This window comes from Aythya ferina (genome assembly GCF_964211825.1).
Source record: "Aythya ferina genome assembly, chromosome: 4".
Classification (NCBI taxonomy): domain Eukaryota; kingdom Metazoa; phylum Chordata; class Aves; order Anseriformes; family Anatidae; genus Aythya; species Aythya ferina.
The window spans coordinates 1,830,164-1,857,650 of record NC_140300.1 but is presented as its reverse complement, the minus strand read 5'-3'; the positions used below and the strand labels follow the sequence as shown (position 1 = coordinate 1,857,650).

Sequence of the window (27,487 nt, the reverse complement as noted above, 5' to 3'; positions counted from 1 at the left end):
GAGACCATTTGCAAGCATTCAGGGAGTCGTGGTGTGTTAGCTCTAGTCTGGGAGCTCTGGTTTATTTTGATTTGTGACTCTTGGGGCTTATCTGAGCTGATTTTTGGCGTTATGAGGCCATAGCCTTAATCTTGCACTGCAGAAGAGCCGTGTCTTCCCGCGGCACGACACAGCCATGCCTCTGCTGAGCAGTGGAAAGCAAAAATCTCTCCAGAATTTGCTTTAATAGTCAGAGACTGGTGTAGATGAAGCAAGGAGTACATCTGTCCTCCTGGGGCAGCCTGCCTTTGCTGTCAGCGTGGGCATGGACCTGAAATCTGGAGGTGGAAGTGGCCGTCACCAACTCACAAATGATTCCCTGCCTCCAGCCAAACCACAACCATGGCCATGAATCTTCACCAGAGCAGCATGAAGCACGGTGGGACCCCATACTCAGTTGTGCCTTGTCTCAGCTGGTGCAGAGCTGGGACCTTCACAGCACCACACAAGTCCTCCCCCGTGCATCCCAAGAAGGCGACGTGCCATGTCTGCAACCTGCTGAGCCCCAAAAGCAGCCACTGGCCTGAGGGTGAGCACTAGAAGTGAACTCGAGGCTAAACAGCCAGTTTTTGGGAAAGTTTCGATATCCCTTGGCTTGGAGCAGGAGCACTTTTACCATTTGCTTCTCTGATGTCTGCATCCCTTCTCTGCTCCCCCCGAGCCCTCTCCTATTGAGAGCGTGTATTCCCAGCTTAGCCCTCCTCGTGTAATAGCCCTCCATGGTGTAAATTCACAAGTCAGAGTGGCAGCAGGGCTTTTGGGGGAGCTCGGGTCACGCAGGCAAGCTGGAAGGACACAGCCTGAAACGTGTCTTAAAGCCTGTTCTCCAGCACGTCTCCCACTGAAGGTGTTCCTAAATGCTTGGAGGCTTCAAGGTTAGTTGGCCTCCCCTCCCAGCCGTGCTTTAGCCGGAGCTGCTGAGCCATCACCTGCGCTTCTACAAACAAACAAACCCAGAGGAGCCCAGATTCCACGACCACAACATCCTTTTCCTGCCCCCTTGCTCCCAACTCCCAGCAAAAAACCCCAAATTCACAGGATGGTGGCTGAGATTGGAAGAAACCTCGGGATCCACCTGGTCCAGCGCCCTGCTCGAGCTGGGACTCTGAAAAAGGGATGCTGAGGATAAATTCTCATCATTATAACTCCCCATCTCTTCTGTTTGATGCTGCTTTCTTTATTATTTTTTTTCTTTTTAGGGACTGTAGCAGGGGGAGACACGCGGTGTAGTGGTTTCCTTCTACACTTGTCCGGCTGGCTGCACTTCCAGCTGCACACCTGATCCTTGCTCAGATCAAATCTTCTTCCTCCCTTATCCCTCCCTGCACCTCTCTTTAGCAGGAGGAAGAAGATTTGATCTGAGCAGGGCTGAAACTTTGGGATGAGCACAGGAAGAGGAAGGATCCGGTCTCCAGGCGCATCAGCTCCAGCAGCCCTTTGAACGCCCGTAGGAGACGTTTCAGTGCTGGGATTTACAACATTTACAACCCCTCGGCCTGTTTGCACCTCGTGGTGTAATTATGAGGCTCGGTGACATCCCTCACCTGGGGAAGGTCAGGAGTGAGCAGGGCTCTGATTGATCCCGAGCCGCTGTCTTTGTTCTCCCTTGTCCGAGGGGCTTTGATTTGTGACGGGGCCGATTCCTGGAGCGGCCCTTTTGTTTCCCAGCCAAGCTTTGGAGCTAAAGGTGCTGCAAACCTGTCAGGGGCCAGCCCTAAAACCACGACCTGGACCAGCAGGGCTCGGAGCGAGCTGTTATTTGTGGTCACTGGAGGTGGGCGTGGGAGAAAGGACCCCTTTGTACTGCCCAGGGGCTTCAACGGCACCGTCGGATGGGATCTGGTTTCATGTTTATATCTCTGTCCCTGGGATACAGGTTCAAGTATGTAAACTATCTGTCCTGCAAGCACAGGCTCCTGCAGGTGTGTGGGTGCTAGTGGGCATAAAAAAACATTCCTGACACCATCTCTTTTGAGGAGTCTTCACCTCCTGATGGCTATAAGCCATTAGGAGTCAAAAGAAAGAGCTGACATCCGACAACTCCGGATAAACAGCTAAACATTAACCCTTCAAGTGGCTGGAAAAACACACTTAAAAGGCTCTTTGTGGAAAGAAGCCATTTTTTTTTTCCAGGCCTGTTAATTGCTGTCTTTCTTCGGGACACCTTTCAGCAGCACCTACTGTAAACAGAGCGGCTCCTGCGAAGCTCTTCCCTGGGATTCCTGCCCTTGGTGGCAGTCCTAAGAAGCACAAGGCTGAAAATCCTACAAGATCATCCAGTCCAATCTCCCCCTGCTCTCCTCCTGCCTTGTGAAACCCTCTGAGCTCCCACAGGGCTCTGGTTTTGCTCGTTTTCTCCCGTTTCGCTCGTTTTTTCCCTTTCTTTCTGCCAGCCCACCCCAATAATTTGTTCCCTTTCTTGTTCAGCTTCTGTGTTTGGTCCGAGTGGGTTCATCCCCGGCTCTTCCCTGCCTGTTGCCTGCCTTATCCCTGTTCTCAGCGTTATCTAAGTGCTTCCTGCGTGCCCTCAGACACTTGTTTTAGCTCCTCTAAAGCTCCGATCACTCCAAGTGAGACATCAAGGATACGAGCGAAGGAAGGCAGCCAGTTGTCCAGACTTGCCTGCTGTAAGCATGCTCGGTTACTGCAGAGAACGAGCTATTAATCACATTTCCCCCGTATATATAATTATCTCTAATTGCTTTTTAAATCATTCGGGTCCAACAGCCTGTTTCTCATTGAGGCTGTTGGTCCTTCGAGGGAAGGAAATGCGTCAGAGGCTTTGGGGTCCCGAGGAACTTGCTCAGCTTCTTTAAAGCAGCAAGGCCCTCCCAAAACCCTGCAGCACCCATCGTGGTCCTTCTTAATTCCTAGGGAATCGCAGGGCTTGATGCTCTCACCGGGCAGCAGCAAATGGTGGCAGAAGTGCTTGAGGGACAATGACGAGAAGGGACCGAATTGCTCCGTGCCATCAAAAGGAAACTCGCTGCATTTATCACTCCCAAAAGCAGGATTTTGTTTCTTCCAGAAGAGGGGAGGCAACTCAAACTCTCTTTAGAAAGACCTGCTGTTCTGGCAAGGCACTGTGACTTGAGCTAGCCCTAAACTCTGCAGTTTTGGGGTGTTCTCAGGATTATATTTCGGATGGCTCTTGGGTTCATCAGTTGCCTTGAATGTTCCCCGACAAAGTCTGAGTCCTGTAAGGAGAAACTTCTTCCCTGGGCCAGGCAGAAGTTTATTTTGCTTTATTTGCGTGGACTGAATGCCCTACGGAGTCAGTCTGGGGAGGATGGCCTCTTTTTTGGGGGATTGGCCTCTCCTTACCCTATGGACAGCCGACCCGTGGACAGAACCCGTGCTGCTGCTGTGGTACCAGCCTCTGGGACCCACCTTGGGAGCAGCTCCTGCAGAAATTCGGGTAGAGAGTTCACCTGGTGAGCATTTACCCTACACACGAGGAGACCTTCATCTCCATCAGAAAGGACAAGAGGCATTTTATCTCTTCACCGTAAGGAAGATGCGTCGTGCCTTTGTCTTGGCTTCTCTCTCCGGCTCAGAAAGAACTTTTTTTTGGGGTCTTGCTACTTAAAACTTGATGGTTTCGAAACCTTTGCTCATTTGTTTTAATACTTGGGATTTCGGGTGCTGTAAGCAGCACTCTCCTTCCCCAGAAGACCAAAACCCCCCAGTTTGGCAGGGACTTGGAGGTGGGGTCATTCAGGGGACTGAAATGCCCCCAAAGCCACATTTTCCTTCCTTCCCTTCCGATTACTGTGTTGTTTTTTTAATGCAGAAGCGATGCATATTAGTTTTCTTCCGAGGAGCTGTGACACACTCATTTGCAACTCCGTGCGCATGCAGCTGCGTGCTCGCAGATCCGCGGAGCTGAAGATAAAAACTCCCCGGGATAAAGGTGCTATCCCATAACCGACTCATAAATCCTGCAAACCATCCCGTTCTGCTTCGGGGCAGGGTCAGTTCTTCCCGTTGAAGGCGAGGGCGGTGACATCCTGAGCCTTGTAGCTGTCTCAGAAGCAATTGCACGTCTCCATCCAAGCAGCTGTTGAGCACGAGGAATATTCCTGCTCGGCGCCGCGCGGAAACCTGATGGCACCCGAGGTGCCGCTGACACTTGGCGTTTCGTGCTCTGCTAAAAGCAGTGACGTGTTCAGGGGACGGTGCAGAGGTGTCGGCAGATGTGATAGAGTGTGAAGAGCTTGTGGCACCGGCACCGGCGCTGACATACTTTATACCTAACAGATGTCGTGGCAGGGGACGCGGGGGGACGCGTTGCGACCCTTTCCAGTCGGGGCTGAAAAGAGCCTCTGCAGGCAGCAGGATTTGGCTGCTGGTGGTCACAGCATCCCTGAAAGAAACCAGAGAAGCTTTCTGAAATTGATAGCCCTCAAGAGCCAAGCCAGCACGGCCAAATACTCCAGTTTGCCTCCTCCTTATTGCTTCAAGGAGGGTAAAGAAGAGAGAAAATGAATCCCAAGCGGTTGCCTTCCCCATGGACAGTCAGGAGAGCTTGTGCTAGCTCTGGAGTGGCCACGGGGCCTTTCGTTTCCACCCTGCACATCAGTTTAAGCCTGGTTTGCTGCAGAGCCATGACGCAGCCCTAAAAACACGCTGTGTGCAAACAGGGCTCTGGGTGCAGCCTCTGTACCTCGCGGGGAGCTGCCGGTGCCCACCTGCCAGGCACAGCTCGAGGGGCTCCAGATTTGTATCCGAAAAAAAATAAATAAGCCTTGCAAGTTGCACGGCTTGCCTCATTGTTCCTAACTTTACATAGCTCCATGTGTGAATCCACCTACATGGCACTGACAAGGGTGGTGCAAATCGAATGCACTCCCGAGCTGCTCGTCTGCTTTGTTCAGCTTTGTCTGCTGCTGCCTTGCTTTGACAAAGCCGGCGAGCAAGAGAGGAAAACTTCGGTGGGCAGAGACCAAACCTGCTCAACCCTGAGTGCAATTGAGTTGTACTTACAGTCGTTGAGCTGTATTTACAGTCGTTGAGCTGTATTTACAGTTGTGGAGTTGCACTTACAGTTTTTGAGCTTCATTTACAGTCGATGAGTTTTATTTAAAGTCGTTGAGCTGTATTTACAGTTACTGAGTTTTATTTGCAGTTGTTGAGCTGTATTTATGGTTGTTGAGCTGTATTGACAATGGTTTAGTTGTAGCTACAGTCACTGAGCCCTATTTGCAGTCATTTACTTGTTTTTACAGCCCGAGGCTACTCCGATGCCTGGGTGGAGGCAGTGCCTGACTTCTTTAGAAGCAGCAGGCTCACACTAACACTGATGCTTACAGGAATACATCACAAACATTCACCTTTTTTCCTAAATAGACGGGTTCAGAGCACCAGAGGCTTGCTCTATTTCAGCTCCCAGCCCTTGTTGGCTTCTCCACCCAAAGCATCTTCTGGTGGGGTCTCCCCTGCTCGGTGCCTCCACGCCAGCAGCCGCGCAGCTCCCTTTGATCCCTGCCTTTTTGGGGCCCAGCCCTGCCACCCCTGGGTCAGCTTTCAGCTGGGATGGGGACGGGGATGGTGCCAAACCCACGGCCAGGCTCCTGCACCAAGGTGGGGCCGGATCCAGACACATTTTGGCCCATGGGGACCCAACTGCTGACCCCAGCTGCATCCGTCCCAGCTCTGCTGCAGTTTCCTTGGTATCCCAGCCAGCATCAGGGGTGCAAAGGGAGCCGAATAGCTTGTTTCCGTGCTTTTGAGGAAAACATTTGGACTAGAGATGATTTTTTTTTTTCTTCCCAAAGCTGTGAATGTTTCTGTAAAAGAGGGGAGCCTAAAAGACTCGAGGGAAACAAAAAATGAATTTTCTAATCGACTCCGTTTGATTTGTGTTATTAATTTCAAGGAAAAGCTAACAAAAATGTTTGCTTCAAAATCCTTTTTCCCCTGGATTGTGAGTTAGCCAGCAAACTGAGTCTGGGTTACTGACACAGTTATTTATTGCTGTGCACATCAGTCACGAGTCAGCCGGTGTGTCCAGCTAGGAAGACTTTAAAGTGCTCAGGAAGAGCTTTAGCATCAGTGTTGCAAACAATAAATTTAAGTAAAGGAGAAGGACTTAACAAAGAGGTTATTTAATAATCTTTGAAGGCTTTAATGGGGTCGAAACTTCTGGCAGGGGAGAGCTCCTTGGTGCAGCAGATCAATAAATGCCAAGGTGGAAGGGAGAGTTTGGACAAATGCAAAGCAGGTGGCTGCTGTAACAGGGTGCCGAGGCCTTGAAGCTGGCCTAGAAAACTTCTGAAAAACATCTTCCGTGGTTTTTTGGGGGTGAGATGGGTCATTTCCCAAATCTCTCACCTTGGGTTGACCATAGGTCTGTGGCGTTTCCAAGTGGTGCTCCTTGGCAAACGCCGATTTCCTCAACTTTATCCTTAGAAAGGGGGTCCATGTGGAGTGCTTCATTGTTTGACAGCTGGAAGAAGTTTTGGGAAGAGTTTCTTTTTAAGGAAAACCTTACGGTCTTTAACTTATTCTTTATACATTTTTTTAATTTTGGGAAGCCTTGTAAAACTGAGCACAGGTTCCAGCAGAGATTTGTGATTTTGGTCCTAGCATCATTCTTTCAGGTGCTGTCAATTAAAAGAAGAAAAGAAGCTCCAAAATATCTGAAAGAAGAATATTTAGACAATTTTACTGCGGAAACAAAACCTCCAAATCCTAATCAGGCTGGTTTTGACCCCGAGGAAGCACATTAAGGCAGCTCGATGAGGTTCTGCCTCTCGGCTAGGTGGCCGTGCGGCGGCGGTGGCTTGCCGTGAGGCGCCACGAAGGAGCTCGGTGTTTTCACACCGTGGCTGCACCGAGCCACAAGCGGAGGTGTCTGGTGGCCATGGAGCAGCTCCCCTGCCCCAGGAACCCCACAACATTTTTCCCCATGTCTTCAGACAGCTGATGCTGTGCCCCAGGCTCTCTTGGGTGGCCCAGCACCACCAAGCAGCAGCCGCTCGGTGCCTTCATTTACAACGTCCTTTGCTTGGCATCACCTCGACCCCTGCCCTGCTGCTTGGTGGAGGACAGAGGGTGGCTGGCAGGGTCTGCAGAGCCCCCCAGGGCCCCCAACCCACCACCAGGGCTCCCCGGCAGCCCCACAGAGGCAGCAGGAGACGCGGTGACCAGGCTGCTCATCCCTTCCCCCTCCTCGCGGTGCAGCATCCGTCGGGCCGCATGACCCTCCCCCTACCCAAATTGGCTGCTTTCTTCCTTCTTCTCTCCCCCCTCCCCTCCTCTTTTTGGCTGAGTGATGAGCTGTATGCCAAATCCATCTGCTCCTGTCTCCCCTAGCTGCCTTCCATATCGTCGCAGGATCCCTGGCAGAGCGCCTAGACCTATCTCTCTCCCTGCGCTCGTCGGAGCACATTCCTTTCTACACCTTTTCCCGAGCTGGGATAGAAATGAGTATCAACCCCAAACAAAAAGCATCTGCTTTCTGCCTGCTTCTGCCTCACCGGCCGCGCATGTACGTTACACCCGTGTCAGCAGCGAATGCAAAACACACACAGCCCCCCACCTCGCAGCCCCGCATCCAGCATGGGCTTGAGGGAACTTCGGGCGCCGGGAGCCTGCCTCGCGCTCGCTCCCTCGCCGTCTCCGCAGCACCAGCTGTGACCACCGCACCATTTGTTCCTCCAGCCCACGCCAGCACTCGGAGCCAGTTCTTTATCACCCCAATTAGCCTTGTCTGTGCTGATGAGAGGAGAGAGGCTCCCACTGCAAGGCAGAGACGGGGAGGAAGGCGGGGGGAAGAGGAATCACGCGCGGCGGGCGCCGCGAGAGGCGATTCCCTTCCCGGCGGCTTTGTTCCCCCGGTGGGGATGGGTTGCACCAGGTCAGGGGTGCCACCAAAACACCGTTGCAGCACCTGGGTGATGCTGGTTTAGAAACAGTCTTCTGGAGGGGCCTGGAGGTCAGGGGACACCGTTTTTGTTCTTGGTTATCTGCTAGAGGAGCTCCCGGGCGCTGCGATGCTCCACGGCTGGCAGCAGCCCCTTCCCGTGCCACTCTTCTGGTTGCACCTTGGCCGTGTCCCCAGCGAGGATCTCCTTGCTCCTATACAAAGCTTTCAGGAGCCCCCGGGGGATGCAGCCATTCCCCTTCTCCTGCTCTCTCATCACAGCATCTCCCACGCTGGTATCTCAGGATAGCAGCGGTCAACGCTGGTGTTCATGCAGCCGTCAGCCTGAAAGCCCGTTTTTTCCCCAAAACCAGCCCCTTCTCAGCACCCTCCAGCAGTGGTGTTTATACACCAGGGTTCCCTGCGTGCTGTTGGTGAACCCATGTCCCTCTTGGACTTGTCTTCTCCTGGTGTCATTGCTGAAGACCCATTTCTCTTGGGGACCTCGGTGCTGTCCTGCCACAGCCAGGAAGGGGATCCATCCCTGGACCCAGCACAAGAAGATCTTCCTCATTAGGAGGAAGAGGAAGGGCACAACTCAAACCCAATCCCATGGTGGGTGCTCGGTTTGGAAGGACGTAATTCCCCCTATGGGGTGGGACGGGTCCCATCACGTAATATGGACCTGTTCCTCAGAGCACCCTCTGTGACAGCCCTGCCCTATTCGAGGGGTTCCCGGCACGGCCACGACCAAGAAGGACCCTGCCAGGGGTCATCTTTGAAGCACAGAAACAAGAAACTGGGGTCTCCAGATCCGTTGCACGATGCCGTGTCCAGGTCTAGGGTGCTGGGCAGCTGGACCAGCAGTCTGCACCAGAACAGGTGAATTTACAGTTTCTATACAAAAATCCTGATGGATCTAAAGGATTTATCGGGACATGCAAGGTCAACCTCAGTATCTGTCACCCACCACCTGAACACATCTCCTCATTCTTCTGTGTTCAATTTCACAGGGTCCGTCCCTCCTGGGCTCGCCTCCTTGGTGGGGATGCTCCAGGGTTTTCATATCTTTGCATCTGCCTTAATAAATTCAACCAAAAATGGATCTGTGGTTTGCTCTGGTCCAACCAGTCACCCTCCCGTGAATTTATTTCTCATCTTCCCAGGCTTTAGCAAGAGGCTTGGTGCACCCCGTAACACTCACCCCAAAGCCCACGACCGGTTTTATCTCCTTTGGACATCTTTAAAAGGGTCCCTGACCGCGTGGACTTCTCCCACCAGGCATCCTTTCCCTTGTCGCTCTGCCCTGACCCCACAACCTGTCCCTGAGCTCCCACCTCGATCCTGCCCTCCTAGGGCCATCCCATCCAGCCCTCAGCGCAGAGCCTGGCCGTGATGGAGGGGCTCACATATGCTCTAGAAGGAGGCTGTTCCCCTCCTAGACCCCCAGGAAAAAAAAGTCGAGAAGCCCTACGAGCATTTCTCTCATCTCTCTCCTTCCACCGAGACAGGAAGGAGACTCCTGGCTCCTTCTTAAAAAACCCTTGATGGGTTTTGCCTGAGTTGTGCTCGAAGCTTCCCACCGTGCCTTCCCCAAACATTTGGTACTTTGCTCCCTCCCTCTCGGATGCTCTTCCCGCTGTTCAGCTGGAGTCGCGCTCGCTGCTTTTTTGAGTTGTGTCCCAAGAGAGCACGAACGCAACATCCCTCCTCCTCTCCTCGCCGCAGCCTCTTGCAAGCACGGAGGTGCCTCTCCTGAACTCCTCTCTCCTCCCCTTGACATCCCCAACTCTCTCTACGAGCTGCACCACGTCCCCAATCCCCGCCGACGCCGCCATCCAGCCCCTTGGGTTGGGTCAACCCAACCCAAGCGCGTTGACCGGCGCCGGGTCGTTTCTCCAGCTCCTCTCCACGCCTCCACGTCTAGAAGCTTTTCTCTCCCTATCTGGAGGAAGAAAAGGAAAAACAACGGGCAGAAAAGCTGCGTCAGAGCCGGGCAGACCGGAGTTAATCCTCCCTCAAAATGGATCCCCGGGTGCCGGTGCGCGCGCGAGTCGCCTCCCCTCTACCTTTGCCGGGTGCTCTCCCAGCACAATGCTTCACTTTGTGGTGCAGCACAGAAAGAAATGGTGAAGTTGCTAATAATGGCACTAAAAGAAAATATGCTACATCTGTTATGGATAGCAGTACAAAATTAGCTGATCACACCTCTGACACCCAAGATGTCTTCACTTAAAATACTCGTTGGCTTACTTTACATAATTTGCTGATTATATTTAAAAGAAATACAATTTTGCAATTACTGTTCTTTCTGGTGTGCTATCTATGCATCATTTTCTTTTTATGTTTATATATTTCTCCTTCATTAGTGCAGTCTGAAGGGTGATTAGATCCCTTCAAACATTTTACAGAGGTTAAACGTTGATTAAGATTTAATTATTACTGTAAATAGCTTGGAATGACATATGGTGCAAAAACCTGACATATGTGCATTTGAATAAATGAAGTGCTATTTCCCATGATGCTCCAGTAGCTGTTTAACAGCTTTGCTGAAGGGTTATGTTGCACCTCATGTTAAGATTGCTTTGATGTTATATTTTGTTGGGTTTTTGCAGCTGAAAGCTAAGAACAGTTTTTCCAGTTTTTAAAAACATTGAATATTTTAAATACCTAAATTGTTTTGCACAAATTTTTGCTAATTTGTCTAACTAGGTTAAACATTTTCAAAAGCATCTCGATTTTAACGTGGGCTCCTCAGCATTGTGTCAGCGGCGGCACCCAGGCGACGGCGAGGATTTCCAAAAGTCTGGTCCCGCGCCCGGCCCCGGCCCGCTCGGGCACGGGGAGCACCCGAATCCCCGGCGGGGACGCGGTGGCTGGGCGAGAGCTCAGCACTGGAAGCTGGAAAGCTTCGTGCAGATCTGGCTGGAGGAAAAAAAAATAAAAAAAACATAAAAAAAAAAAAATAGGCGAGGGCTGGTGCTTTTGCGGAGACAGAAAAAGGAGCAGGGACAAAACAGTTTCTAAATTGTCGGAGCGCTTCCCGGAGACGCCGAGCGTGGTGTCTCGGATGCTCGAGGCAAGTGGCTGCTGGGGGAGCAGCGGTGGTGGGTGTCAGGAGGAAGGGTGCAGGGGCACCACGCTGGGGTTTAGGTGCTGTGTCCCCCCCCGGGGCAGAGCTGGCTGGGATCTGCTGTCCCCTGTACCCTCCGGGCCACCGGGTGCCGGCTGCAGCGCCGGGGCTGGATCCGCTCCTGCACGGCGCAAGGGATCCGCCTGGGAGAAGGGGAATGGTGCACGGGGATCCCCCGAGGAGCTCTGTAATTATCTGGGGACTGAGGCAGAGAGTGGGCATCGCTTCTTGTGATTCATCTCCATCAACCCAGGGGTGTTTGGAGGCTCAAAGTACAGGACTTCGTGTCCTGAAGGGCGCGGAAAGGCAGAAATGACGCACCAAGTAGTGGCACGCTCTCTCTTTCTCCATCCTTCACCCACATTTACAGCTCGGAGTGACTCCAGAAGGCCGGACTGCGGCCACAAAACCCCTCATATTTGGGACACGGCCCTGCTGAGCACAGCAGCTGTGACCTCTCCTCTTTGTTTCCGCAGATCGAGACGGCCCGGCTGGAGCCGGAGATCGCGATGGCCACCGCCAGCAAGACCGTGGTCTACAACAAGGGGCTGTAAGTGGGAGCTGCTCGGCCTCCCGGCCCAGGAGAGCTGGGGAGGGCCGGGGGAAGCTCGAGATCACTCCTGGGATAAAAACACAGCAAGGAGACGAGACGAGCCTAGAGCTCAGCGCTAGGAAGGCGCTGCCCCTCCCGGAGACCGGGGAGCGAACTAACACCTGGGGAGAACTGACACCTCACACCACTCGGGAAGATTAACACTGAAATCGTTTTAACCTAGCCACAGGAGCAGCAGCGAGCGATCGCATTCAAACACTTTTAGAGAACTAGCTAAGGAATAATCCCTGACCTTTTAGCACTGCATGGAGGGAAGTTTCCGGGACGTTTACCTGGCTGTACCTAACCACACGAGAGTAGGCTTCACCGAGCAAATCCTGTTCCCAATGCGAATTAAACCCCGGCACTGATGCTGCACAGAAGTAACTCCGCAGAGCCCAGAGGGTGCATGAGTTTCGAGTGCTTGATAGGGTGTTTGAGAAGTGTCCTGTACCAATTTCGTGGCCGTCCTGCCCCGGTGATCGTGCACAAAAGCAGCGCCGGTGCTGAGCCCTGGGGAGCTTGGTGAGCACCGGCACCTGCTGCACCCACGGGATTTGGTGTGCCGTGAGGGGTCGAGGGGCTGGAAAGCCAACGTGCCCTGCGTGGGAAGGGATTTCCCAGCGAAAATGTGCTTAATTCCTGCTTTTCTTGGCACAGAGGTAACGGATGGGGTTTGTCCCACCTAGTGCAGGCGCTCTGCAGGTAAGGCAGTCGATCCAAGCCACCTGGGTGCAGCTCTGTGAGGGGTTCCTGATGCCACAGCCCCGGGCAGAGGGGCTAACTGCACCCTGCAGGTGTCTGTCCGTCTGTCCATCTCGCTCTTTGGCTGCTCCACGTTGAGCTGCTTCAAGTCAGGTGGGACAAACCCCCAGCAGGGCATCAAATCCCTCTCCCCTGTGCATGAACGTGGCTTTGGGGCTCTTCCTGGGTACGGGAGCCACGTCCCACATGGGTGCCTGGCCCCACAGCCCAGCAAAACTCCCCTGGCCACTCTTGGTTGTTTTTTTGGGGGCTGTAATTTGGCTTTCCAGTATCTTTTGCCCGAGGGCAAACCCCAAAGCAACTCCCTGAGGGTCAGAGGGGTGGATTTGGGTGGATTTTTGGTCTCCTGGCCCGTTGCAGGGATGGAGGCGTGTTGGTGATGGCACAGCCGAACACGCAGGTCACCGTCGTGCCGATGCCTCCTTGTTGGGGCTGGGGGGGACCTGGGGAGGGTGGGGAGGGGGTTTGGGGGGAAAACCAAATTGCCACTGACACCGAATGTACGCACAAGGATGTGGTGCAATGTTTGGGGCTGGGAGGGCTCAGCCCCCGTTTGCTGCTCTCGCTGGAGCTGCACCAGGCTGAGCCGGAGCCCGGCTGCCAGCCCAGCTCCCGTTTTGTCCCTGACACTGGTGGGGACGCAGAGCTCGTGGAGCTCTCTGCATTTCCACCGGGGTAAAGGACAGCTGGAGCTGACCCAGCAGAGTTCTTCCAGTGCACTAGATGAGATGAATGTATGCTCAGCACCAAGCGAGGCCACCCCTGGGGTCCCTACAGGGTTTTGGGGGGGCTGGAGCGATGGCACAGCTGCTGATCCCCATGCAAAACCAGCTGCTGAGCAGCACCCTGGGGAGCACTTTCCCCAAACCAAATATTTGGGGAAGCGTCTCCTGCCCTCCCGCATCACCCTGCGATCCCGCTGCGGAGGGGTCACCCCAAAAACGGGACCGTGCTGGGTGCGGGGAGGCGCAGAGCGCCCTGGGGTGCTGCGGGATGTGCCCGAAGCGGGGATGGAGCTGGTCTTAAACACACACCGGGGGCTGGCGGCGTAGCTGAGCCCAGAGCCGAGCTCCCCACAAGCCCCCAGGGTGGGTTTTGTGCCCGAGCCATTCCGCTGAGATGCTGCGAAGCTTTTTTATCTGGGGCTTTGGGTTGTTTGTTTGTTTGTTTTTTGAGGGGGGGGGTGCGACGGAGCCTTCACTTTGTAGTGGGGTGGTTTCTGAGGGGTGGAGCGAGGAGGGAGCCGCTGATTTGCTTTTTGCACCGTAATTACTGATCAAAGATTTGGTGGCTGTGAACTCCGCTACCTGCCGGGCCTGCAGATGGAGTGAGTAATTTGCAGCGCGCACGGCTAATTACGGAGCCGCGCGGGGAAATAGCCGCGGCCCCGCTCGCTGCACTCCTTTCAGAGAGACACCAGGGGAAAAAAAAAAGCACGAACCGAGCGGGTTTTGCTTAGGAAAGGAGCCGGTTCCTGGTTTGTGAGAGGGGAAGGGGCGCACGGGGGGTTTTTCCCTGGGCACATTTCACCTGCGGAGCGTTTCGGCTCGCCGCGGAGCTCATTAGCGGAGGGCGCACAACGAGGCGCACAAGGAGGGCTGCGCTGCTTTGGGTTTCCTGCTCCCCCCTGCTCTGCGAGTCAGGAGGGCCGGGTTCTGTGCCAGAGGTGTTTGTGGGGTGAGGGCCGTGCTGGGGGGGCTGCAGGCCCCCAAAATGATGTGGGATTTGAGGGCGCCGTGCGTCCGGCTGTGTGCGCACCCGGGAGAGCAGCGGAGCTGGAACCCAACGCGGGGCTCGGGTCTCCCCTCTGCTGCCCTTCCCCGAGTGTCCCCCCCGGGTTGTCCCCTCACCTGGGGAGCAGGACAAGGTGTGTGGATGAGGAGCACGTTTGGGGAGCAGCAGAGAGGCAGCATCCCCCCAGCACAAGGGCACCGGGACACGAAAACAGCAGGGCCGTTCGGCACTGCCCGGCCCCTGGCCACGCACCGGACCCCAAATCCCCAAATCCCCAAATCCCCAAATCCAAGGCTGGGATGCTCTGCAGCAGGACCCTCTGGAGCCACACGGGGTGCCCAGTGCCACTTTTGGGAACTGCTGTGCTCGTCCTTGGGGCACCCCACACGGCTGCTGGCAGGGTTGGTGCTTGGGGCTGTGTTTGGGAGGTGGGCTCAGCGTCGTGCTCAGCTCCCGGTGCCGTCTGAGGAGGGGAAAAGCACGGCACTGGGGAAGTGGCAGCACATTAGGACTGTTTATTAGGACAGCAGATCGTGCCAAAAAGGAATACACACAACAGCTAATGATAACATTATGCACACTCACTTAATAGCTAATTAATCTCTCCGACTTTCCTAATGTACAAAAGGAGCCTTCGGTTTGTGAGAACAACCCAACCATTTGCATTTATTATTTCCTATAATTGGGGAAGTGGAAGAAATGGGAAGGAAAAAAAAAAAAAACACAACACCCCCCACACACATCAAGTTGTTCACCTCAGCAGATAATAATAATGAGATGATCATCTCCTGTAGTATTTAATTAGAAATGTCGCAGTTAATTGATTTCTTGGATATGTTAATTAAGAAATAATGAGGACCAGGTTGCAGCAAAAGGTGCCAGCGAGGAGTTTAAGGTTCCCTCCTGGAAGGGGTGACTGGGGGCTGCTCCCCGAGCCCGCTGGGGACAGCCAGGGGACGGCCACGGGGCTCTGGTGCTGGTGCCCTGGAGCCTGCAGTGGGAAATGGGAAATGGCTCGGCCCTGCTCTCCTCCTAGAGCTGTGGTCATCAAACACCAGCTCTGAGCTCTGCCAGCCTCATCGCTTGGGATTTCCCTACCTGGGGACGTGGGGGACGAGCGGCAGCACCCGGCACCGCAGCCACCCCACTAATCGCCCGCGTCCCATGCACGCCCGCTGCCCGAACCTATTTTATTTTTTGGTGCTCCTGGCTGCTTCTCCCCTTTTTTCAGTTTCTCTGCTTCCCCTCACTCGCAGCTCCTTTGCTTTTTGATGCCTTGCTGGTTATTTTTGGCTCTCCATCCCCACGTGCGGCGAGGCAAGGGCAGGTGGCCGCGGTGCCGGGGCAGGGGGCCACGCAGCGCCCGCAGCCCTCGGGTGGCACCAGCACCTCGTGCCAGAGCCTCGAAATCAGCTCCTGGCACCGTCGGGTACCCGCAGCCTGGCACCTCCCCGCGTTTTGGGAGCCGTCCCCTTTGCCCATGGGGTTTTTTTTTGTCGGTGGGGCTGCCTCGTGTCGGCTCCTCCGCCCCGCAGCCCGCGGGCATCGCCGCCCGGCCACGTCTTCCAGCCGCTGCCGCGCGCACCCGGCCCCCGGGGGGGGGGCCTCTTTTTAACCTTCTCGATGGATTTCTCGACCGCCACACTTTATGTTAACACTTCTCCGTGTCTGGAATTAAAAATCTTTAAAGACCTCGCCGCCTCTCGCCGGCGTCCTTGCTGCGTGGGGGCCAGGCGGGGAGGAACGGAGGGGGCTGCGGGACCCGTGGGGCTGTGCCACCAGGTGCAGGCCTTCAAACTCCTTGAAAACACGAGAAACACCCCAAATTCTCATCATTTTGCTTGGCTGGGGGGGGCTGCTCCAAGGACAGGGCTCTTCCCTGCAGGTGGGGAGAGGGCTGTCCCATCCCAAAGAGCAGCAATTTTTATCCTATATATATATGTGTGTGTGTATATATGATATTTGTATATAGCAAATAGTATTTATATGGACTTGTATATATCATATATACACAGATTTGTATATATATAATATATAATGCTTATATTTGCCTATTATATCTAGAAAATTATTATAAACATCCATCCCCCAGACCCCGGTGGGTTGCAGGAGGGTGCCCAACCCTTATCCCTCACCCCAAATCCTTCTGTGCTGGGGGTCCACGAGTGCCCAGAGCTGGGGGGGGGTCCCCGGGTAACCCCCAGCACCCCGTTTCCCATCGGACCGGGGCATTCCTGCTCGCTCTGGGGCTGCCTCTCCCTCGACATTCAATCCCTGACGCAGGTGTGAGGGGGCTGCCAGCCCCGAAGCCGCCGCATACCTGGCATACCTGCGGCCCCCCCGGCGACGGCGCGGCCCCCACCGGGAGCTGCCCCCTTCTCCTGCTGCTTTCCCACCACCGTCCTCACCCCACGGCGATGCCACCACCGTGGGGACACCACCCGTGGCCGGTGACGCCGGCGTCCCGGTGGCCACGTCCTCGTGGGGTGCTCCTGGGGTGGGCGAGGGGGGCGGCGGAGGCAAGGAGCCGCGGTTGGAGCGCATTTTGGCTTTTTTTATTTCCACGCAGTTAACACACACGCTACAGCTGCTGACTACCTACGACGGGTGAACGCACGCACACGGGCACAAAAAAAAAAAATAAAAGAGAATAAATTAAAACGAAACGGTGTAAAAACGGAACGGAACGAGGAAAAAAAAAAAAAACAAAAAACAAAAAAACACAAGAAAACGACGACAGAGGAAGGAGGAGGGGGGAGAGGGAGGCCAAAAAAAAAAAAAAAAAAGAACAAACGAACAAAAAAAAACAGGGCTGGGCACATTGAGCTTCTAGGTAGGACGTTTTGAGTCGAGCTCACGGCTGACGGGCGGCTTCCAGCGCGGAGGAGGATGCGCGGTCGCGTCCTGGGGCGCGGGGCCCTGGCAGCCTCCTCTTCCTCCTCCTCGGCTCAGGCGGGGGCTTCCCAAAAAGCGCCCCCGAGGGATGCCCCGGGCACTGCGGGCGGCGGGGGGGAACGGGGTGCGGGGCCCCCGGAGGACCGGCGGCAGCGGCGGCGGTGGCTTGGGCGCTGGCGTCCCTAGAGTTCGCGTGGCGGTGCCGCCGCGCGTGTCCCCCCTTCGTCCCCCGGGTTCCTCTCCATGGTGGCTGCACCAGGAGCCTGTCCCTGCCTTAGTCGTTGGAGGTGACGTCGATGTCTTCTCCGCTCGACTGCTTGGTGGCGAGGCGCCATCGGTTGATGTGGTGGGAGCCTTTCTTCTTCTGGTCCGAGTCCGGCCCTTCCTCCTCCAGCTTCTGCCGTTTGTATTTCGTCCGCCGGTTCTGGAACCACACTTTCACCTGGGGGAGAGCGAGGAGAGGACAGGCAATCTCCTGTGAGTTCCCAGTGAGTTCCCATTTCTCCATTTTCCCCCCAAGAGTGGCCACAAAGAGGTCCCAGCCCTGCCTCAGTTTCCCTTCCCCTGCTGCGCTTCGCAGGATGGGAGCGGGTGCCCAGCACCCTGCTGCCGTGGGTGTCCCCGATGGCCACCTGGAGGTCACAAAGAGCTGTCCCCACACATCATGCCCTGGGGTTGGGGTGGCACCACCAGCTCCCGGCCCTACTTCATCTCCAGGCACAGCCCGACCAAGCCCCTCACCTCTCCAGGCCAATAAAATGGGGCAATAACGGGCATTTTGGGGCCGAGCCCATCACGCGGCTCCATCGCTTTGCACCCCTCGTGCGCAAAAGCCCGAGGGCAGGCTCTGAGGCTCTCAAAGACTGCAAACAACCGGGGGCTAACCTAGAGGATAAATTCACAGCATTTAGGTGCGAGGAAAGGTTTTCCACCACCAGGCTGCCCCAGCAGCCTGCAGAGGCTGCGGCATCTCCGTGCTCGGGGGCAGCTCCTGCGACGGACGCGGCACCACTTGGGGCGCCGAGAGCAGCCAGGAATTTGGCGGTGCAGGGAGCTGCTGGCGGTGCTGTGGGGTGCTGTGGGGTGTTGTAGGATGCTGAGCAGTGCTGTAGGATGCTGAGCAGTGCTGCGGGATGCTGCCCAGCCTCGCGGGCCCTGGCAGGACACTAGGTGCCGCTGCTCGGCCGCCGATGCCAGCCCCGCGACGCAGCGGGTGGGAGCCATCACCTGCAGCGGCCACGTCCCGGATCGTGCCCCCCTTCAGCCCCATTCCTCGGGCTCTGCTCCCAGCCCGTGCTCGCCTCCTGCTCCGGGGGGTTTCTCAGCAGGCCAAGGTCGTCCCTCAGCCCCTGATTCCCAGGGGAGCGAAGCCCTCCGGGGGCTCAGGGGGCCGCTCGGTGGCTCCGAGGCGCGCTCGTTGCACCGAACCAGCTGCTTTATGGCACCGCCGCCTGTTGTAACCCCGGCCAGGACTCAAACCATTTGCTTTCCCCGCTTTGGGGCATTTCTCAAACAATACCGAGCTGGCGCCTTTCATTCACCAACCGCGGAGCACTTTGCAAACTTTAATTAAAGCTCCCGGCCCTCTGGGAGCGGGGAAGTTGCCTTATCCCTGGGGTAGAGCGGGCGAAACCGAGGTATAAAGCGATCAAGCTGCTTGGCTGAGGCTCTGTGGCAATCAGAGCTGGGGGCGAGGCATCTCCCACATCCTCCCGAGCGCTGTTCAGCTCAAAGGACCCCATCCTGATGCTGTCTCACCCGAAGTGGCTGCAGGATTGGGGGAGTTTCCTGGCTGCGTGGAGCCACAGCACCTTGGTTTTGGGGTCCTTGGCCCCAAAAGCTGTAACGGGAGCAGTATGAGACCCCCACAGCGTGACACCCCCCGCAATGTGAGGGGGTCCCAGACGTTACCACCACCGGGTGATGACATCCACCCAAAAATCCCGCTCTCCCTTGGGGTTTTCTCCCAGCCCTGCTTGCACGAGGCCGACAGCACCCACAGAGGCAGCTCTGTGCCAAGGTGAGGCTGTCCCCAACCCTTCGGGCCGGCCGCGTGTCCCCAGCAGCTCCAGGATGGGAGCGATGCTGTGGGTGTAAGCACGAGGCTCCAGCAGCAGCCTTTCAGCTGGAGGAGCTCTGCAGCAGCCGCGACCCAGGGACCAGCCCTGCTGCCACCCCCTCGTGCCGTGCTGTCACCTGCAGGGTCCCCAGCTGGGACCCCGATGGCGCAGGCAGTGCTGCTCCCACCGGAGCGCAGCGCACGAAGCCCCCGGTGCGATGCCACAGAGCCCCAGCCAGGCTACGCCACCTTTTCTTTTAAAAAACACCCCAAAACTCGGGAGTTTGCTTTAGTGAGACACAAAGGTTGGGAAGGGAGCACCCCAAAAGCGATTGCCCTTTCTTGGCACCTTGCTGCTCCTGGCTCGTGTCCCAGACAGGACAGGGGAGCTGCGCTGTGCACCCCTACAAGGCAGGAGCCATCTGATGGGGACGGTCCCCAGCTGCCACCTTGTCCCATTTGGAGGCCCTCAGGCTCCCACTGCCTCCCCTACCCCATTTTTCCAGCCTCCAGGTGTCCTGCCGTGGGGACATCACTCTGCTGCGGTATGAATCCGAGCCGGGGAGAGCGGACGGCCCACGGTACGGAGCTGTCGGGGGGCTCCAAATTTCCCCCAGGAGCTGCAGCCCCAGCTGGGCGCACAGAACCCAGCCCACCCACCTGCCCTGCACCGCAGCCCGGCTGCTCTCCGGGTTTATCTGCGTCCCATCTTTCTCCTCCCGTAACTTCCAGGCATCCGCTGGCACTGCACGGTCACGGGGCCGCTCTGTCAATGATTACTGGCACCGCTGCGGCCCATGGGGGCTGGGGGCAGCCAGCCCTGCAAGCAGGACACCAGAAGGGCTTGTGGGGTCACACACGGCATGGCCACAATCACCCCACACCTCGCAGCTGGGCAGGAGCCCGGTGCTTCGGGCAGGGGACCCCGCGGGGGGTGTCCCCCGGCGCTCTCTCCACGTGCTGCCGGGGATGGAGAGGCTCAGCCTGCGGCGTGCAGAATTTTGCACGAGGCCTCGCTGCGCAAAATCCACTCTGCAAAGCCATTTCCCAACCCGTGGGCCAGCGAAACCGGGTAACCGAGGCGGCCTGGTGCCACCAACGATGGGCACGGCACCGTCACCGCCTGCGCCGCCCCGCCTGGCACGCCCCAGTCCCCGTGTCCCGTCCTGTCCCACGCCGCCCGGCACACGCAAACGCCGTCTCCCCGTGTTGCACCAGCCCCACACACGCACGTCCCACGCGTCCCATGGGCCCGGGTACGTGGCACACGCTGTCCCCACGCCTCTGCGTCATCCCGGCACGCGGCCGGCTCCTCTTGCGCCGTGCCCCCCCCGGCGTCATCCCACTACACCCCTATATTTGCCGCTGACGCTTCCTTTTCTCCAAAACCCCCTTTTTTTCGTGTTATTATTATTTTTTTTTCCTGTCGTCCCAGGCCAAGGCAGCACCTTGGTGGGAGGAGGGCTGGGAAGGGGTTAATCACCTGTCCCCACCGCTCCCCCCATGGCCCAAGGCGGTTCCTGCTTTGGGGAGGACGCTGGTACCCTTTTCACCTCCCCCTGGGGCTGCTCCAGGTGTTGCTCCCCGGCTGGACCCGGCTCAGCACCACCGAGCTGCCCTTTGCAGGGGAAAAGAGGCTGAAAAAGAGGAGTCCAGGCCCAGCAGCCCCCCAGCCCCTGTGCACTGCTCCAAAATAAAAAAAAAAAACTCATCCACTCACCCACACACCGCTTGGGACACGGGACGGGGCACCGGCCACGGGTGGAGGCACGCCTGGGGCGATGCCACCGCATGGCACGGAGCACGGCGGGGGATTTTAGAGGGGTTTGTGGGGCTCAGCATCCCCTGCACGTGCCCTGAAGCAAGGAGGTGACAGCAGCAGGGTCACAGGACATAAAATATGTTGGGTAACCACCAGCAGCCCCTGGCTGCCTCTCCCCCAATCCAGCCCTGCTCAGTCAGTGCCCGGTCCCACATCACACGGCTGGGTTATTTCCCTCTGGGTAATTAATAGAGTATTTAAAATGCCTCTATATAACGTATATTTATCCACATAAATATATCTAAACAATATCTAATATGGGGATATATTTTAAGGCACAAAGCTGGCGGGGAGGAGGTTTCCCTGCAGCGCCCTGGTCCCGGGGCCGAGGCTCCCCCCGTGCACAAGGACCTGGCGGTGCCGCAGCTTCCCCGGAGCGAGGAGATACAGAACTACAAAGCAGGCTGCACTGTGTAAAAAATACATATAGATATTGCCTCTCGCTGCGATTCTGTTTCTGCAGGCGGATTTAGAGACAGATACCTCTGCTTTCTCCCAAGAAATTGCCTTTCGGCTCGGGGCAATGGTGCAAAATGCGAGGGGCTCTGAGCGCCCCCGGGCACCCCGCAGCTGCCCTTCCCGCCCAGGCAAGCTGCTGGTTGTTCTTTGACCTTTCAGCTTTTTTTTTTTCTTTTCTTTTCTTTTTCTTTGCACCGTTTTCAGCCCCGAGAAGTGGCCGAAGCAGCAAAGAAAGGCGAGAGGGGATGGAGCCGGGGTGCCAGCTCCTGCCATGCCCTGCTTCGGGGCTGCATCCCCCAAACACGGTGCCCTTATGGGGCTCGATCCATCCTCCCGGCTGCCTGCTTTTGGTTAAATCTCCTTGTGCTGTGGCCGCCTGCTGTCCCCGTTACAGGGAATTTTCCCTGCTAACTTCCCTCTCACGGGGCTGCATTTGCAGGTTTTGCTCGCGCCGAAGCCGGCGGAGCCTGGGCGAGGACAAGGCAGCGGCTGCGAGGAACTCCCACGGCTCTGCCTTTAGTTTGCAATGGAATGGATAGATTTTATTTTCCATTAAATTGAATACGGAAAACAAGCCAAATTAACAGCCAGAATTTGGCAGACACTCTCCTCGTTGACTCCATCGCTGGATATTAGGAGAGGCAGCGTGCCTTCGCCCGGGGTTTTGGGAGCAGTGTACCCAGCGTGCGGGGCTGCTCGGCCCCAATCCCCCTCTTTTCCCCTAGCACCATACACTTTTCCTTTCACCTTCACCCCCCTTCCTCATCTCCTACACTGAGGGCCAAATGCCTGTGCGATGTCTTTCCTAAAATCCGAAAGCTGCAGCTGAAAGAAGCCCTGGGAGCGCGCACCCTTCGCGGGCACGTTTCTTTGCACCGTCCTGAGTCTGCCCAAAGACCCCAAAACTGGGCCAGGTTAAGACAGATTTTTGCAGCTCTCTGCCAGAGGGGTGACACCGCTTCTGCTTTGGTCACCAGATTTTTAAAAACATATTTTGCACGCAGCAAAACACCCGAGCAAACAAGGAACAACACTGGAAAACGACTCCGACTCGAGAGCGCGGGGGGAAACCTGCGTCCCTACCCGAGCCCCAGCCCCAGCTGCAGGGGATCTTGATCCGAAACACTGCTCAGCCAACAGCAGCAGCTCCCCACCACCGAAAAAAAGCCCGACCTGACCCCAAAAAAACCTGCGCAGCTCCAGCACAATTTCCGTGCACGATTCCTGGAGACAGGAACCGGGATTTCGCCCGGCCCCGAGCGCTTTCGGCGCGGAGCTGCTGCCGGCCGTGCCGTGCCGTGCCGTGCCGTACCTGGGTCTCGGAGAGGCTGAGGCTGCTGGCCAGCTGCTTGCGCTCGGCGCCCACCACGTAGTGGTTCTTCTCGAAGGCCCTCTCCAGCCGCAGGAGCTGGGACGGCGAGAAGGCGGTGCGGATGCGCTTGGGTTTGCGGGCGAAGGGCCCGTGCAGGAGCAGGCTCTCCTGGGACACCTCGCTCCCTGCGGGCAGAGCGGCAGAGTCAGACCCCGTGGAGGCACCCCTGGCACCGTGTGGGATGGGGTCTTTTGGGATCTGGGGTCTGGGGGAAGGTAGGGAAGGGTGGGAGCCCCCCCCCGCACCGCGGTGATCCCGCCCGGCTTGTTGTCTCCTTCCCGGCTGGGCACGGGGCAGAGCGGGAGGGGAAGGGGGAGACAGAGGAAAAGGGGAGAGAGAAAAGGCACGGAGAGAGCTGGGGAAGAAAGAGAGCAGGGAGAGGATTGAGGCGAGGGGGGAAAGAAGAGGGGAAGGAGAAAGAAGGACTAAGAGATGAGAGAGGAGGCTGAGCAAATGGGAAAGTCAGGATGAAAAGACAAGAGGGGAAAGAAAGGGGAGAAAGTGAGAGATGACAAGGGAAAAATTGAGAGAAAAAAAGAGAAAGGAAAATGAAAGGGGTAAAAAGAGAGAAAGAGAAAGAAGGAAGGAAAAGGAGAGAATGGGGAAAGAAAAAGAGACAGAAAGAAAAGGAAAAAAGATAAAGTAAAATAAATTTGAAAAGGCAAAGAAAAAAAAAAGAAAATACAGAAAGATGGAAAGACTGAAAGGCAGAAAGACAGACAGACAGAAAGAAAAAATAAAGAGAAAGGGAAAGAAAGAAAGAAAGAAAAAAGTGAGGGGGGTGGAACTGGGTGATCTGTAAGGTCCCTTCCAACCCAAAGCATTCTGTGACAGACAGAAGGAAAAATGCTACGGGAGAGAAGTGAGAGAGGGAACGAGACTGAGGCTGAGGGAAAGTCAGAAAGAAAGAGAGAAAGGGAAAAATCAGGCAGAAAAAGAGGAAGGAAACGAAAGAGGAAGGAAAGAGGGAGAAAAAGAAAGAAAAAAGAAAGAAAGAAAGAAAGAAAGAAAGAAAGAAAGAAAGAAAGAAAGAAAGAAAGAAAGAAAGAAAGAAAGAAAGAAAGAAAGGAAATTAAAAAAAATTAAAGAAGGAAAAGAAAAGGAAAAAAAGGGAAAAAAAAGGAAAAAAAAAAAAAGAAAAAAGGGAAAAAAGTGGAAAAAAAGGGAAAAAAGAGAAAAAAAGAGGAAAAAAATGAAAAAATGAATAAAGCAAAGGAAACATGAGAAAGAAAAAGGATTAGAGGACCAGGCAGCGAGATGGACGGCCGGACAGGCACGGCAGAGCCCCGCGGGGCCGGCAGCACCGGGGGAGCCGCTGCGGGCACTGCGGGGCCGCACCGGGAGCTGCAGCCGCCGGCGGGGCTCGGGCTGGAAAATGGGGAATGGGGATGGGAGGAGAGGGAAAGGAGGGGAGAGGAAAGGAAAAAAATGGAAAGGAAAGAAGAGAAAGGAAAGGAAAGGAAAGGAAAGGAAAGGAAAGGAAAGGAAAGGAAAGGAAAGGAAAGGAAAGGAAAGGAAAGGAAAGGAAAGGAAAGGAAAGGAAAGGAAAGGAAAGGAAAGGAAAGGAAAGGAAAGGAAAGGAAAGGAAAGGAAAGGAAAGGAAAGGAAAGGAAAGGAAAGGAAAGGAAAGGAAAGGAAAGGAAAGGAAAGGAAAGGAAAGGAAAGGAAAAAGAGATAGGACACAGCGAACGTGAAGAAGAAAGGAAGAGGGAGTTAGGAAAAGACAGAAGGAGAATAAAGAGGAAGGCAGGCAGAGAAAAGTGAGCGATTAGGAAAGAAGGATTTTTTTAAAAAAATTGAGAAAGAAATTAAGAACAAAAATAACAGAAGAGAAAGAAAAAGAAACAGGGAAAGAAAACAACAGGGAAAGAAAGAAACAGAAAGAAACAGAGAAGAGAGAAAGAAGAAAGAGAGAATGAAAGAAAGAGGGAAAGAAAGGGAGAGAGAAAGGGAAAGAGAAAGAGAGAAAGAGAAGGGGAAAGAGAAAGAAAGAAAGAAAGAAAAAGAAAGAAAGAAAGAAAGAAAGAAGAAAGAAAGAAAGAAAGAAAGAAAGAAAGAAAGAAAGAAAGAAAGAAAGAAAGAAAGAAAGAAAGAAAGAAAGAAAGAAAGAAAGAAAGAAATGGAAAGAAGGAAAGGAGGAAAGAGAAACAAATAGAGAAAGAAAGTGAGTAAGAAAAAAAAAAAAAAAACAAAACCAGAAAGACAGGGAGGAGAGAAAGAGGGAAAGAAGGAAAGCAAGACGGAAAGAAAGAAGGCAAAAGAAGGCCGGCAAAGCAAGACAAGCAAGCGCTCGGCCCGAGGGCAGCAGCTCCCCGCTCCCCGCTCCCCGCTCCCAGCCCCGACCGCCCGCGCTGCGCCCCCAGCCCCGGGGGGCTCCGGGCCCGGCCGCGCCCCGCGGCGCAGCAACAGGTGGGGGCCGGAGGCGCTTGGCGGGGCTCCCCGGGACCCCCTGAACCCCCCCAGGTCCCCTCCATCCCCTCCCCAAAACCCCCAATCCCCCCCCGGCTCCGCGCTCACCTTGGAAGCGGTGCCCGAAGAAGCGGTTGCGCAGCACCCAGGGGTAGAAGTTGAGGGGGTCGCGGTGCTGCGGCCCGAAAAAGGGGTGCGGGGGGGGCAGCGGCGGGGGTCCCACGGGCAGAGCCGGGTGCCCCACGGCCTCGGGGAAAACGAGCTCGGCGCTGCCGTACAGGGCCCGGCCGGCGGCGGCTGCAGCCCCCTGGAAGCCCCCCGGGAAGGAGTCGGCGGCGGGGCCGGGGCCGGGGTAGGGGAGGGCGGCGGGGGGGCGCAGGGGCTCGTCGGGGCTCAGCGGGGTGTCCTTGGCCACCAGGGACTCGATGGTGAAGCAGCGCTTGGCGGACGGCTGGAACATGGTTTGCGCCTGGGGGGGCCGGAGCGGGGCCGGTCCTGCGGGTGCGCGCCCGGCTGCGTGTGCGTGTGCGCGCGTGTGTGTGTGTGGGGTGTGTGTGGGGTGTGTGTGTGCAAGAAACCTCCCCCCCGGGTACACGCGCGCACACACGCGCGCACATGCACACACGCACATGCACACACGCGCGCACACCACCCCCCCACACCCCCCTCGCCGCCCACCCGCGGGCTGCCGGCAGCCCCCGCACCCTACACCCTAAATCCCGCACCCTACACCCCGCACCCTACACCCTAAACCCTAAATCCCTCACCCTACACCCCGCACCTTACACCCTCCACCCTAAATCCCGCACCCTACACCCCAAATCCCTCACCCTACACCCTAAATCCCGCACCCTACACCCCAAATCCCGCACCCTACACCCCTCACCCCGCACCCAGCACCCCCTCACCCCCGCACCCCGCAGCCCCGCAGCCCCCAGCCCGGCTCGCCCTACAAATACAGCCGGTACCTGGGGCGGCCCGCCCGCCTGGGCGGCCTCACCTGCGGGGCTTGGGGGGGCTGCGGCTGGGGCTGGGGCCGGGGCCGGCGGCGGGGAGGCGGGGGGGGGGGGGGGGGAAGGTTGGAAGGAAAGGGGGGGGGGGGGAGGCAGAGAGCGCCTGAAAAACCGGCCTGGAGCCGCCGCCGGCGAGCCCACAAGTTGGGGGAGCGGGGCTGGGGATGGCCGGGGGGGTCCCCGCCCCCCCCTCTCCTCCTTTCCCCTGAGCCCCCCCCTCCCCAGCTCTCCGCAGCCCCTCGGTGCCCGGCTGCAGCCCCGCGGGTCCCGGTGGGGTGGGGGGGGGTTAAAGGAAGGGGTGGGTGGGAAGGTGAAGCCCCCCCCCCAGACCCCAGCGCCGCCCCCCCTGCCCGTCCGCGCCCCCCCACCACCACCCACCCCCCCCGGCTCCCAGCCGCCGGCAGCGGCGGACAAAAGCTCTTCCCACGGGTCCGATCCTGCGCGGGGAATAAAAACAGCGTGAAAAACATTAAAAAAAAATTAAAAAAATAAAAATAATATTTCTAAAACCCGTCCGCTTCATGCAAGTGATCCCCCTCCCCAAGGCTGCTGGGGGGGGGTGGTTTGGGGGGGGCGATGCGCAGCCCCCTCGGCGGGCCCGTCCCGAGTTCACTCCGCAGTTTGGCTCTGCTTCGGCGCGGAGGAGGGGGCTGCCTCCCTCCCGCACAAAGGGGGCTGAAAGTCTATTTTCCACTTGGCTGGGCCGAAATGCTCCTCGCCGGCCCCCGCGGGTCCCCCGCTGCCCCCCACCTCCCCCCAGACCACGTCCTCCCCCCCCCACCACCTCCCCAGGTCCTGCGCCCACCCGCGGGACCCGGCAGGATGGGAGCGGGACGCAGCCGGCGGTGCGCAGCCTTGGCGACGCCGCAGCGCTCGGCCCCGCTTGTTGAGTTTGTTTTATTTTTATTATTTTATTTTTTTATATATATTTTTTTCGCCTCCGAGGAGGCGAAAAGAGAGGGAGAAGAAAAAAAAAAAAAAAAAAAAAAAACCGTCTCGGCGTTTTTAAATAGATATTTGTGGAGAAACGGGGAACGGGAAGGAGCGCGCGGCTGGGGCTGCCGGCTGGGAGCGCAGCGGGTGCGGAGCGGGGCGCACCTGGAGGGAAGGGAGAAGGGGAAGGGGAAAGGGGAAAGGGGAAAAGGGGAAAAGGGGAAAGGAAAAACGGGAAGGGAAAAAGGAGAAGGGAAGGGGAAGGGGAAAAGGGGAAGGGGAGGGGAAAAGGGGAAAGGAAAGGGGAAAGGAAAGGGGAAAAGGGGAAGGGAAGGGGAAGGGGAAAAGGGAAAAGGGGAAAAGGGGAAAGGGAAAGGGAAAAATGGGAAGGGAAA

The 27,487-nt window shown here is 56.4% G+C and overlaps 2 protein-coding genes across 5 annotated transcripts in view; one reads left to right on the top strand and one right to left on the bottom strand.

The window, feature by feature from the left end:
• Positions 1 to 12,018, top strand: part of SFXN5 (sideroflexin 5) — an 84,269-nt gene extending 72,251 nt beyond the window's left edge. For 3 of the 4 annotated variants that reach the window (XM_084517739.1, XM_084517741.1, XM_084517744.1), the window contains one exon: positions 11,516 to 12,018. In XM_084517739.1, coding sequence (XP_084373865.1) covers positions 11,516 to 11,593 — 78 coding nt within the window. In that variant the 3' untranslated portion in view covers positions 11,594 to 12,018. Of the gene's footprint in view, positions 1 to 8,919; positions 10,426 to 11,515 lie in introns of those variants that run through there. The other variant, XM_084517740.1, reaches the window with a different exon arrangement.
• A 4,625-nt stretch (positions 12,019 to 16,643) lies between these two features.
• EMX1 (empty spiracles homeobox 1) lies at positions 16,644 to 26,184 on the bottom strand. The gene is made up of 3 exons (XM_084519023.1): positions 25,255 to 26,184; positions 22,678 to 22,862; positions 16,644 to 17,467 (listed from the first exon to the last, which is right to left on the bottom strand). Exons 1-3 carry the CDS (start codon positions 25,775 to 25,777, stop codon positions 17,300 to 17,302), a joined length of 876 nt encoding a protein of 291 aa, XP_084375149.1. The 5' UTR covers positions 25,778 to 26,184; the 3' UTR covers positions 16,644 to 17,299.
• Positions 26,185 to 27,487: the final 1,303 nt, after the last annotated feature.

Excerpts from the sequence above, each read along its gene's own strand:
- EMX1 (XM_084519023.1), bottom strand. The coding sequence starts at position 25,777 with ATGTGCGTGTGTGCATGTGCGCGCGTGTGTGCGCGCGTGTACCCGGGG. Across the intron at positions 22,863-25,254 it reads CTTCGGGCACCGCTTCCAAG|GGAGCGAGGTGTCCCAGGAG; the intron begins GTGAGCGCGGAG and ends CTCTGCCCGCAG. Across the intron at positions 17,468-22,677 it reads TCAGCCTCTCCGAGACCCAG|GTGAAAGTGTGGTTCCAGAA; the intron begins GTACGGCACGGC and ends GCTCTCCCCCAG.